General features: G+C 43.6%; 1 protein-coding gene across 1 annotated transcript in view; it reads left to right on the top strand.

The window, feature by feature from the left end:
• The first annotated feature begins 3,593 nt into the window (after window positions 1-3,593).
• PLBD1 (phospholipase B domain containing 1) overlaps window positions 3,594-12,108 on the top strand; it is a 78,660-nt gene continuing 70,145 nt past the window's right edge. The window contains exon 1 of the mRNA XM_012652177.1: window positions 3,594-3,901. Within this exon, the coding sequence (XP_012507631.1) occupies window positions 3,784-3,901 (118 nt within the window). The 5' untranslated portion in view covers window positions 3,594-3,783. The remainder of the gene's footprint in view (window positions 3,902-12,108) is intronic.

The following is a 12,108-nucleotide window of genomic DNA, read 5'->3' as shown; positions in this document are numbered from 1 at the left end:
GTAGGGTCATGGTTCCTGCATGCAGTTCTGCAACCACAGTGAATTCCCAGAGGGTGCCTAAGGATATAGTAAATATTCCCGAGAAACTGTAATAGCAGAACACACCGTAATGAACCAAAGGGGAATCTTTGGGACACTTCATATTTTTTAGGGAAAAGCAGTACTGTCTGTAGAGCTGAGGTCCCAAATCCCCAGACCGAAGTCTGCAACCTGTTAGGGACCAGGCCACAGAGCTCTGCTGCTCCCCCCACCTGCACCATCCTTGGAAAAAAATTTCTTCCATGAAACTTAGGAAGAGGGACATGGAGGGGGGAGACAGCAGGAGGTGAGCGGCAGGTGAGGGAGCGAAGCTTCATCCTCATCTGTATTTTCATCTGTATTTACAGCCGCTCCCGCTCCCCCTTGCTTACTTGCATCACCGCCTGAGCTCCGCCTACCCCCCATGAAACCAGTCCCTGGTGCCAAAAAGGTTGGGGACCGCTGCAGAACACTGAGCAAATGACTACTATTAAATCCTTTGGCCCTGGCTACTTAATATAAAGAGCTGTTAGATATTTCTTTTGGTCTGCAGCCTAAAAAATATATTATTGAGACTCCAAAAGCACTATAAACCAAGAACGTGTGGGAGCCTTGGCCTTAGGGAATGGTGGAACCACAGGTGAAGGGTTGTGGGTTCCTAAATTTCTACATGAAGGAAAGGTACTTACCAATTAAGAACTCCTACGTTGGACTGGTATTTGAGCTGGAAATAGACTTTTGTTGCATTATTCAGTTGAACTTTTAAAGTTTATTTGTCATCACAGCTAGCATGACACTAACTAATACATAAGAGTATATGGGAGTCTAAACCTGAGGTCAAGCTAGAGCTGCAGGTATCAACAGCAGAGTCCTGCACACCACCATTCCTGCAGACCATATGAGACAAAACTCCGTCTTAGTGGAGGCCACTAAGCTAAAAGCATGGCTCATAGAGTAGATGTCTCTTACCCACTACCAGGTCAATATATAAGCCTCCCGAAACTAAGATCAACCTCAAGGAAAAGGGGAAGGATATGGAGAAGGTAAAGAATGCTAAGGATTTGGCACAAATGAGATTGAGTAACCTTAACTTTGGCATTTAAAAATTTTTACCCTCAGTGGATAAGTGTTTGAATGCTAAGTTGATTATGCTTTTTTTGAAAAGAAACAGATTTACATTTTGCATATTTCATTCTGGAACTGTAAAATTTTCAATCCACCACATATGTTACAGCAAGGAAAGAAATATAGTGGCCGAAAGAGATGTCCCTGTTCCTGCAAGTGGTCACTGGCCACAGATGACATCTATGACTTCTCTTCTCCACTTTTTTCCCATGTTCCCCTTGCTTTGGGCCAGCATCTCAGCTGGTTGGGATTCTTTGCCCGTTGGAAAGAAGAGCCTGAATCCTGGCGGTGCTGCCTTGGTGAGGTTACAGCACTTTCACGAACCATTCCCCTAGAACATGGTGATACAAAGAACTCTCCTGAGTTCCTTCTACTGCTCCCTGCTCCTGCTATGTAAGAGTGCTGTTTCCTTGTGACAGGCTAAATTGCTCTAACCAACACTATGATCCTATTCTTGCCTATTTTTTTAGAGAAGCTCAAAAAAGACTAGGTAGCACTTTCAAATTTCAATAAAACTACTATACTGTGTCTCCTGGTGGAAACATTTCTCCATCCACGCTCACTAAAACCTCTCAAACCAGTGAAGTCCAGATTCATGAAAAGTTGGCACAAGGAATAGGATAATAGAGTAGCCCCAAAACACACATATCCATGACAGAAGTGATGAGAACATTTCACAGCCAACATCTTCTTTAGTCCTCCCCAGCTCAGCTTTAGCATGAATGCATTTTTCTGTTCATTTCCTTCCCAGATAGGTAAAACCTGCACAACTGAAAGAACGCAAGATTTATCATCCTCCCATTCAGTAGTTCTCAGCTGGGGGCAATTTGCCCCCCACCCCCAGGGAAGCATTTGACAATGTCTGCAGACATTGTCGATGGTCACAACCAGTGGGTGGCAGGTGCTGCTGGCATCCAGAGGACAAAGACTAGGGGATACACAGGACAACCCGCCACAACAAAGGATTATTTGGCCCAAAATTTCAATAGTGCTGAAGCTGAGAAACCCTGATCCAATTCATTTGTTTATATGTGTAGTTTGCTCCCCCTGCTAGACTGTGAGTTCTGTAAGGGAAGGGACTCTGTCTTGTTCACTGCTCTGCGCCTGGGACACGTTAGTCAACAAATATTTGATGATGACTAAATAATAGATGAATGAGTGCCTCGTAGTTCACATCAGGCATTTTTATATACATTACTTCATCAGGACACTTGGTGCCTTGACTTGGAAGGGTTAGCAAGGCGAAGGGGGCTGGTAGAGTGCAGCATGACTGAAATATCCAGGGTGGCACAACTTCCTCGAATATCCTGATGTGGTTCTCTTCCCCTGGAGACAAAACCAAAATGTCATAATTTTCCTTCATTTTGATTTTCTAACTTGAAGGAATAATGTGCCACTTTTACGATGTCCTCAGTTCCTTCATTTATGAAATGAATGGCACCAAACAAAACTGTGGTTTGTATTTCGCAATTTGCACAGAGATTCGATGTACTTTTCATTGTTCTGCATCTTTTTTAACGACTACAAATGCATTTCCTCTCTAGGAAAGATGCCCCTTGTTCTCTCCTCCCATCGCTCCTTGACACCTCAGTTAAGCTTAGAAGAAAGGCCAGGAAGAGCGAGGTGCCCAGGCCTCTTCCGTCCTACCCCCCATCCCCCGCAACAGTACCTTAAGCATAGCTCTGTTAAGGCACTAATGGCAACGTCTATGCACCTGGTAATCCACACGGCTTTGTCCTTCCTTACCTGTGGTAGGACACACTCTTAATATCCCTGGTACCTGGAGCACAAGATGGGCTCAGTCAATGCCTATTGAATGAATAAAATGCCTTTCACCTACTTCACAATGTCACCTAGGGCACCCTTTGCCAACTTCACAATGTCACCAGAGGCGTCATTTTTGCCTGCTTCACAATGCCACTTTCAACTGACCCTACACAGAAATGGGGACTTCGCAGGGACTTAGGGGTGTATCTACTTTCAGCCCTGTCTGAATCACTCTTCAGTGGCGGCTCCAGCCAATGAATGAAGAGAGGCAAAGACCCAAAAGTCTTGAGCTGCAACAGATGGACTTGGGTTAAACAGCCGGGGATGGAGGGGCAGTAATCACCATCCCCGAGCGACAGCAAGACCTCCCCGACTCGGAGCTGCGTGTAGACAGGGGCATGCATTTCACCATTGCTCTGGGTGCCTCATCCGCCGCGACCAAGGCCTGGCCGACCCTGGAGGCAGAGGCTAATGGTGTTGATGTGAACTGATTCGATTCGCTCAAGCCTTTGCCGGCAAAACTGCCCAAGGAGTCTACAGAAAGCTGCCGGCAGTCTCTCTGCATTTCCCAGAAGTGCAGCTGGGGAACTTTCCCAGCCCGGCCCACAGGTTGCTAAAGGGTCAGACCGAAAGGACCCGCCTTTCCCAGACTGGGGCCCGGTAGGAGGAAGGTTGTTCCCAAGGCCACGTGAAGCTTCCTCGCCCCTAAAGGCCCCACACGGGCAGGGCTAATGAGAGAGGAAATTTAAGGACGCCCCAATCTCTGAGACGCGGAGCCCCGCTGCCGCCCCAAGAGCCGCTCTTGCAACAGCTGCCACCCCCGGCCACAGCGGCCGCCTTGTCCAGCCGAGCGGAGGACGCGGCCGCGGAGCGATGGCCCGCCGCACCCCGGGCAGGCGCCTCGGGCTGCCGCCGCTGCCGCCGCCGCTGCTGCTGCTCCTGCTGCCGCCGCCGCTGCTGTTGGCCGCCGCGGCGCAGATGAACCCGGCAGGTGAGCAGCGCGCGCGCGGCCGCCGGGGTGGGGGGCGCTGGGGAGGGGCCCTGGGCACCGCCCGCGCCCCGCTGCGCGCGCTCCCGCCCCAACCCCGAGCCTGGCCAAGTTAACTTCCAGCGGGTGTCTTCTTTCTGGGTGGACGCCAAGCAACGCGCTTCTGCCGGGAGACTGGCCCAGTCTGGCACCAGCCCCGCGGTAGCGCAGCGGTGGCACTGGAGAAGGGCACGGGGTGTGCCGCGAACGTCAAAAGTTTTGGCCAGAGTTCTTGGCCAGCAAATCAGTTCACTTCTGCACCAACTCTTGGCCCACAAAGCTTCGGCTGGTCCTAAAAGCTCCAGCCAAAGGACATCTAAATATATTCATCTAGATCATTGGGAGGTATGATTCCCGGCTACCAATTGTTTTGTTTTTTTAAAAACTGACGATGACTTAAAATAATGATTGCAACTTGGTATTGTCAGCTCGGTATGTGCCAGGTAGTGTGCCGCAGGGGTTTATGTGTTTGGATAAAATGCTCACTATAATCCTAAACAGAATTGTAATCCTCATTCTACAGATGAGAACATTTAGATTAGGAAGAAGTCAGTAATTTGCATAAAGATAAAACAGTAAGTGAAGACCGAGCTGGGATGCCAGAGGGCGTTTGCTTAACCACTTTCCTCTTGGAAAAACAGGTTTTATTCCTGCAGGTATTGATGCAAAGGTACACCCTATGCAAAAAAAAAAAAAAAGTCACTTCCATTCCCAATGAGTAAAGCCAAGATTGTGAACTATAGGGACTTAAAAGACTTTAAAAGTAACAAGAGAGGATTAATTTTGTTTTATTTCTTAATCCCTTTTCTCTGCTGACCTTGTGCAAGAATAGGGTGGGGTTTGGGAAAGGTGCTCCTTCTCAAATGTGTGTACAGATTCTTGTTACACCACCTTTCATCAGCAAGTATCTGCAATCACCAGATTTCAAGATCTTTTCTTTCCGAAATGCCCAGTTATCAGTCTGCAATCTTAAATCCTTCCAGTCTGTGCAAGCCCGGGGGATCAGATGCCCCTACAGGCTCCTGACTCTCTACTTGTTGCACATTCTCTTCTTTGCCTGAACTATGGAGGAGGCCTTGGTACCTATCTTTGGTCCAGGGAGACTGCTCATTCAGACGTACCTGGGGAAGAACGAGAGGGTCCAGGAAATGCAAATGGCTTTTGTGTCTGGAACTCTAGTGGAAATCTTCCTTCTTTTTCTGTTCTTTTGGACTATTGAGATTACTTTAAATGGGGTGGAGATATTGTTTTTCCAAAGAATTGCTTATTCAAGAAGATATCGCCTTGTAAGAAACTGCATCTTAAACTGAATTCCCTAAATGGGAAGCTGACTCTATACCTGCAGGGTCTGGAGCCGAGGCAGAAAGTGAGAACATTTCTGATGCAAAGCAATCCCGACAGCGCCACATCCACCAATCTGGAAAAGCTTCTTATCATAGGAGTGAAGGATGTCTGGTGATGCCACATTGACTATTCCAAACAGATGTGATTTCTGTTTCCTTTGTTCCACCCTTATTAATATGTTTTCTGTGGCAGCTTTTTGGATCTTTGTCTTAACCTTCTACTAGACTCCTGACAATTTGAGAGTAGAAAACATGGACTTTGCTACCTCTTGCTTGTCATGTGTTCTCTGAACTACCCAGCTCAGTACTTTGAACTTAAAAGGGATTCAATAAATAATAAAGGGATTGCATTTTCATCCTCTTGGAATGAATTTTATATCCTACCAATATGCATCTATGTATCCAAAAACAACTTCTTTAGTTTTTTAAAAAAGGTTTCTTATCACCATAATACTGTAGATGCATACGACTTCTTTAATTTTTAAAGGTTGCTTTGTATAATAGTTTCATCTTTCCAGAAATTGGCAAATAATTGCACATTCTTCCTCGCCGTATCTTTCAAGCTATTATAAACTTCAGACATATAATGGTGTTACCTTTATCTCTCCAGACTGAAAAGATATTTGTTTTTTGGAGTCCTTGTGTAATTTTTTCTAAGTTGTATGTATAGCGAAGTCAGGTTGTCACCAGGGAAAGAAATGAATTGGCTGCCGAGAGCCTTATAAGGCGGCATGTACCTTGGTAAAACTGGTTCAAAATCTGCCCTCAGTCTTGCAGGGCTAGGCTTTAGAAATTCAGTCTTTCTGGTTCCCCAGATCTGATCAGTTCCAAGGAAGCTGTTTCATCCTGATACACACCCACGTCTATTCACCAGACTTACTGTTAATTTTTAGTTAGAAATATAACTGTCAGGCAGACTGGGTATTTGTGTGGCCTGGCCCAAGCATGTTCTCACTGTCATCAAACCACACGGGGTAGACAATATCAAGGGTTTTCAGCCTGGAGGTTTGATTGATCTATCTCCCAGTAGATACTGAACATTTGAATCAGCCCACGGGTGCCCCTCCACTGGACAGCGCTTGCCTGGCACAGCTGGCCCCTGACCCTGCCTTGTCCACATTTCCATGGCTCACTTGTGCCCACTTGACACTAACAGATTCCTCTCTAGATAGGTTAATGCCTTCATCTGGTTGTCGAGGAGTTTACAGTCCTGGGAGTTATTCAGTCTCTGTAAGGTGACTTGGCAGACCTATGGTCAGGGCCAGTCTCAGTTGATCCTTTAGCTCTGAGGGCATCCTTATTTCCAAATTCACTTGAGAGAGGCTCGCCTCATAGTTGCTCTATATGCTTATTCTTTACATGAAAGTTCTTCGTTCTTGGAAGCACAGTGTTAGAAAGGTAGCACAGAATTCCAGACACAGAAAAGCCCCTGGAACCCAACTGCCTGTGTTATTATCTTGGCTCCAACACTAACTGTGTGACCTTTAGTCAGTTATTTAATTTCTCTATGCCTCACTTTCTTCATCTGTAAAATGGGTATTATAATAGTATCTATCTCACAGTGTCATTCTGAGGAACAGCACTTGGCAGGTGTAAGTAAGTGCCGTATAACTGAGTGGCCATTGGAGTTGCTTTCCTCAGGAAAGGCATCATGGATACTTGATAAGGCCGACAGGATTGCAGATGGTGATTTCTGTGCTTGGAAGTAATAACTTGTTGTCAAAGTAGGATGTTTCCTCAATTGTGGCCCAGCATTTCAGGGATTTGGGGTACATACCACCAGTACATTAAGTAGGTGTTTCAAAAAACAGTGAGCAGTGTCTTGGGTCACTTTCCTCAATTATAACTGACTGACTGTAATCACCTTGATCATTTTTTCCTAAATGAATTTCTATTAACTATGCACCTGCTTTAGAATTTCCCCACTCTTCTTTCTTTCAGAGCCTTGCTAAATCTTCCTCCAGCTCATCCCCATTGCTTTGGTGTTTCAGAGCCAAAAGCAGCTAGAGCTCTGTGTAAAACTGAACACTTGTTTGTGCGCTCCCTTTATCACTTGGAAAAAATGTACACAAGATAAGTTCCAGAGCAATTCCTAGAAGAAGTTCACATTTATCTTTATTATTAAACTTCATTTTATGGTGCTTCTGGAAGCATGAATCTGATAGCAGACATGAAAATCTTCCTCTAGAAGAAAATTAAAAAGAATCCTACTGTAGTGTTTACATTGAGGTAGAACAATTTTTTTTTTTTTTAATTTTCATGGTGATTTAGTTTTGCAATATGTAAACTATGAAACATGTGGACTTTGTCCTGGGAGTTTGTTCTGATAGGCAGAACAGAAACTTTTGTTTTCAGACTTCTTTAGGCATTAATTTTACATAGTCACTTGTTATCTTTTGCTTTTGTTGGATTCCAAATGATAAAGCATGAACTATTGAAACAGAAGAAGAAAAGGTAGCAGCACTAATCATGGAAAGAATCTCAAAGGATTTACCTTCTTGAATATTTTAAGGCTTTTTTATGCATTTAAGTTGTATCTCTTTTTTTTAATGCAATAGATCCCAGTTGCTCCTATAACTTATACTTCGTAAGCTTTTGAAAGTTTAGCTTTAAAATATAGCCAGAAAATTTATTAAAATGTTATTATGTAGCTTCTTTGTACTACTGCAAAACAGGAATTTACTTAATATGGTAAAAAATGAAATAGAGGTAGTGAAATTATGAGGAAATTTCAGTCTAAACTTGAAACACTGTGTCTACACAATTAACAAATATCATGTTACAATCTTCCTAGAGGAAATTATGGAAGTCTCTTGATTGAGAGATTTGAAAGCAGAATGAGAAAATCACTGAAAGAGACAGGCTTTCTCTGAAATGTGTCCATCAGCCTTGCCCATGCAGTAATAATTTTGGCATAAGGTAGTGTTGTATTATTCAAACCAGTGTCATTCTCTTTGAGGTCATTTGCAAACCTAAGATACTGAAGTTCTAATTCATAATTATAAATCATGAATTAGTATACTATGAACGTGATACCAGTCTGTCACCAGGTGTGACCTTCCCAGCCAGTGTGAAAGTTTGGGATTTAGGTGGCCACATAATCCATAAAGCATTGTGTTAGGCCCAAGGGAATGGATACAATAATACGATATGCCACCTCTCATTCTCAAGGAGCTTGTAATCAAATTTATTGGACCACATACACAAAAATATATAACTAATAAATGATCTAGATGAGGATTGAGCCAAGAGTGTCAAACCCAAATAGGGCAAAGTTGACTTTCTGCCAATAGGACTTTTGGGAAGAACTCTGATTTCAACTGGCAGGGAAGAATAGGCATGTTTGAGGGGGTAAGGAAAGGGATCAGATCTTAGCAAATCTCCATCATTTTTCTGTATTAGTGTTTTGTTGCCTTGGAGCTGTTTTTTAAAGCTGTGTTCCTTGCTAGTTAGCTAATGTGCCAGACACATTATGCACCCAACCTTGCATCCTCTCACCTGCCTATTATTCTAGCTTCATGCAGGCATGACCTAAGGTGCCTCCCCTCAGCCACACTGCAGGACTCCTGTTTTCCACTTGGAGCATCTCTGAAATCATGACCATTTAGAGCTGGAGCACATGGAGACATGAGAGTGAGGGAGTTAACACTTCACAGGGCAACTTTTTATTTATGTAGGACAGGAGCAGGTGAATATCTGCTGCCTCTCCCATCCCTGGGAAGAAGACTTCCGACGCTTGTTCCACACACCTCTTCAGAGGGTCCCAATGGGATCAACCTGGTGTCCACAGCAGAGACCAGCTCAGAATGCACCTTGAATCGGCTTTCCCTCCTTCCCCCTTTCACTTTCCCAGCCCCTCACTCCTCTTCCCTGGGAACATTTGCCAAAATAATCCTCCTTTCAGCAAGTCTTAGGCTCCGATCTCCAGAGAGAGCCAAGGCTAAAACACCTACTTACAACTGTGCTGCCCGGAGGTTGTTTCAGTCATGAATCAGTTATTTTCTTAGAAAATACCAAAAACCAAATCTCGATTTGCTGAGAGCCCTTTCAAAGAAGGGAAATTCAATGCCAAGGTCCACAGAGAGAGAGATTAGCTCAGTGGACAGAAAGAGAAACAATGAGGTAAGGATCAGAGTCAGGGAATCATTAGCTAAACCCAATCTGAATAGATTAAGTTTCAATGATAATTTTTTTCTATTTTTCTCATATCTTTTGCCTGCTCTCTTTCTCACATTTCCTACTCTTGTTCTCTCTCTGACTTACTGCATATATTAGGCAAACATTCATTGCTCAAGGCTGAAAACCACTTACTCTTTCATAAATGAGGTATTAGAGAAATTAGGTTCCAAACATGGGAGAGAGTGATTTAAGCCACTTATGACTATTTTATAAATCTTTCTAAGATAGGGATAGGAATTTCTTTCAACTGAAATTTAGAGTACACAAGGAAATAAATTTAATTAGGGTTTGGGCTGTTACATAGGGAGAAATATAAAAATGATGGAGGCCAGGAGCGGTGGCTCACGCCTGTAATCCTAGCACTCTGGGAGGCCGAGGCGGGGAGATTGTTTGACCTCAGGAGTTTGAGACCAGCCTGAGCAATGAGCGAGACCCCGTCTCTACTAAAAAAGAAAGAAAAAAAGTAGAAAGAAATTATCTGGACAACTAAAAATATATAGAAAAAATTAGCCAAGCATGGTGGTGCATGCCTGTAGTCCCAGCTAGTCGAGAGGCTGAGGCAGGAGGATCGCTTGAGCTCAGGAGTTTGAGGTTGCTGTGAGCTAGGCTGACGCCACGGCACTCACTCTAGCCAGGGCAATAGAGCGAGACTCCGTCTCAAAACAAACAAACAAACAAACAAACAAACAACAACAAAAGAAAATGATGGAGCATCTTCCATCTTTATTTATAGAAGAAAAATAGTCTGTTTTTTATAAAGCAGACATTCCCATTCATTCAACAAATATTCATCAAGTGCATTGATTTTGAGGGCATTGCTGTTAAAAATGTTTAAATCTGATTTTTCATTTTCACAACTCTTAAGAAAATGTCAACAAATGGCACTTGCTCTGTGCGCTGGATGGACTTAAGCTGAGAATCTGAACCATGCTGTAGGCCTCTTACTCAAGCCTGAAGAGATAATTACTTGAGTTATTTCGGACTGACTTCCACAGCGAATGCTCTGGTAAACTTCCCTTCATTTCAAGAACACACACAATTAACCTAGATTCATCACAGAAACATGATTTTGTCAGGTACAGCACTCCCAGTATATGGGGTGGTAAGCACACATGGTCCTCACTCTCACAGAGCTTGTGTGAAACTAGGTCAGGATTCGTATTATGTAGTATTTTTCTCCCTTTTCACTCTTACACCTTTCACACCATCCATCTCCCAACATGGAGATTTTTTGTTTGTTTATTTTGTTTTGTTTTTTGAGACAGAGTCTCACTCTGTTGCTCAGGCTAGAGTGCCGTGGTGTCAGCCTAGCTCACAGCAACTTCAAACTCCTGGGCTCAAGCAATCGTTTTGCCTCAGCCTCCTGAGTAGCTGGGACTACAGGCGCACACCACCACACCCGGCTAATTTTTCTATTTTTAGTAGAGATGGGGTCTCGCTCTTGCTCAGGCTGGTCTCGAACTCCTGAGCTCAAACGATCCTCCTGCCTCGGCCTCCCAGAGTGCTAGGATTACAGGCATGAACCATCATGCTCAGCCCATGGCGATGTTTTTAAAACTTAGAAAACCATATCCACTTGCTTAATGTGCAAACAAAAAAAAAAATAGAAAAAAATAGAAAAGTATAATGACTTAAACTATTAAAGGATTTAAGAAAATCAGAAAATAACATGGATACTGGGAAAAATCAGAAAGAATTGAAACACGAAGAAAACATTGAGAAATGGAGGACAGAGCAGAGTGAAAACTCAGATTTTGGCTTCATTCTCAAAGCATATGCTAAACTGTTAGTAGTAAATTTTTAGCACAGAATTCTCTGGAGGACTGGGTAAAGGTGTTTTCATGCATGGAAGTACACTAATGTCAAAAAGCACGTATTTGCAGAAGTTTCGTTTTGTGGTCAGGAAATTGGGTAGTATTAGGAGCAGTGAAAACACAGCACTTGAGTATAGTACTTAGATTTCTTGAGCAAGCCCAGGTTTACAGCAAAAAGGGGTTGCTAGAATGGAGGGGGCAGGGGGCGGAAGGCCAAGGTGCTTGGGATGAAAAATACCAAGGTTTCGAAGAAGGGACAAAGCTAAGATCATGCTTTGTGGCTAGAACTAAAGGAGAAGAAACGCGCAAGCTTTACCTACATTCCTTTTTTCTTTTATGGTTCCTGTTTACCACCCTCCCCCTGCACAGCTCTTTATGGCTGCCTTGTATTCAGCCAGCTGTGCTTCCTCATTGCCCTACCCAGCTCCCTGGAGGTGAGGGGGGAAGGGAATACGTGAGAAAAGCCGAGGAAGGGTTCTGACAGTGGCATTTGTGGTCAAAAACCAATTTGGAGCACATATTTATTGTCTTTGGCGGGAGAGGTTTCTACGGATGCTGCCCACAGTTGTCAAACTGTGACAAATTTGTTTCATTAAGGATGAAACGATTATTTGTCACCGGAAGTTTATTGGTAAAGTATTCAGCACCTCCCTATGCTTATTAATGTCATTACTTCCACTTAACCATTGTTAAGGAAAGGCTGTCATCATGTCACGATTTTACTCAAAAGTTAATTGACTTAGACCTATTCAGAATCATTCTTTAAGGATTTTAGTCAGGATTAGTTTTTCTGTTTGTTTGTTTGTGTTAAGAAACATTAGTTTAGGCCGGGCGC

The sequence above is a fragment of the Propithecus coquereli genome, unplaced genomic scaffold, assembly GCF_000956105.1.
Source record: "Propithecus coquereli isolate 6110/MARCELLA unplaced genomic scaffold, Pcoq_1.0 Scaffold381, whole genome shotgun sequence".
Classification (NCBI taxonomy): Eukaryota; Metazoa; Chordata; class Mammalia; order Primates; family Indriidae; genus Propithecus; species Propithecus coquereli.
This window is presented reverse-complemented; position numbering and strand designations above follow the sequence as displayed.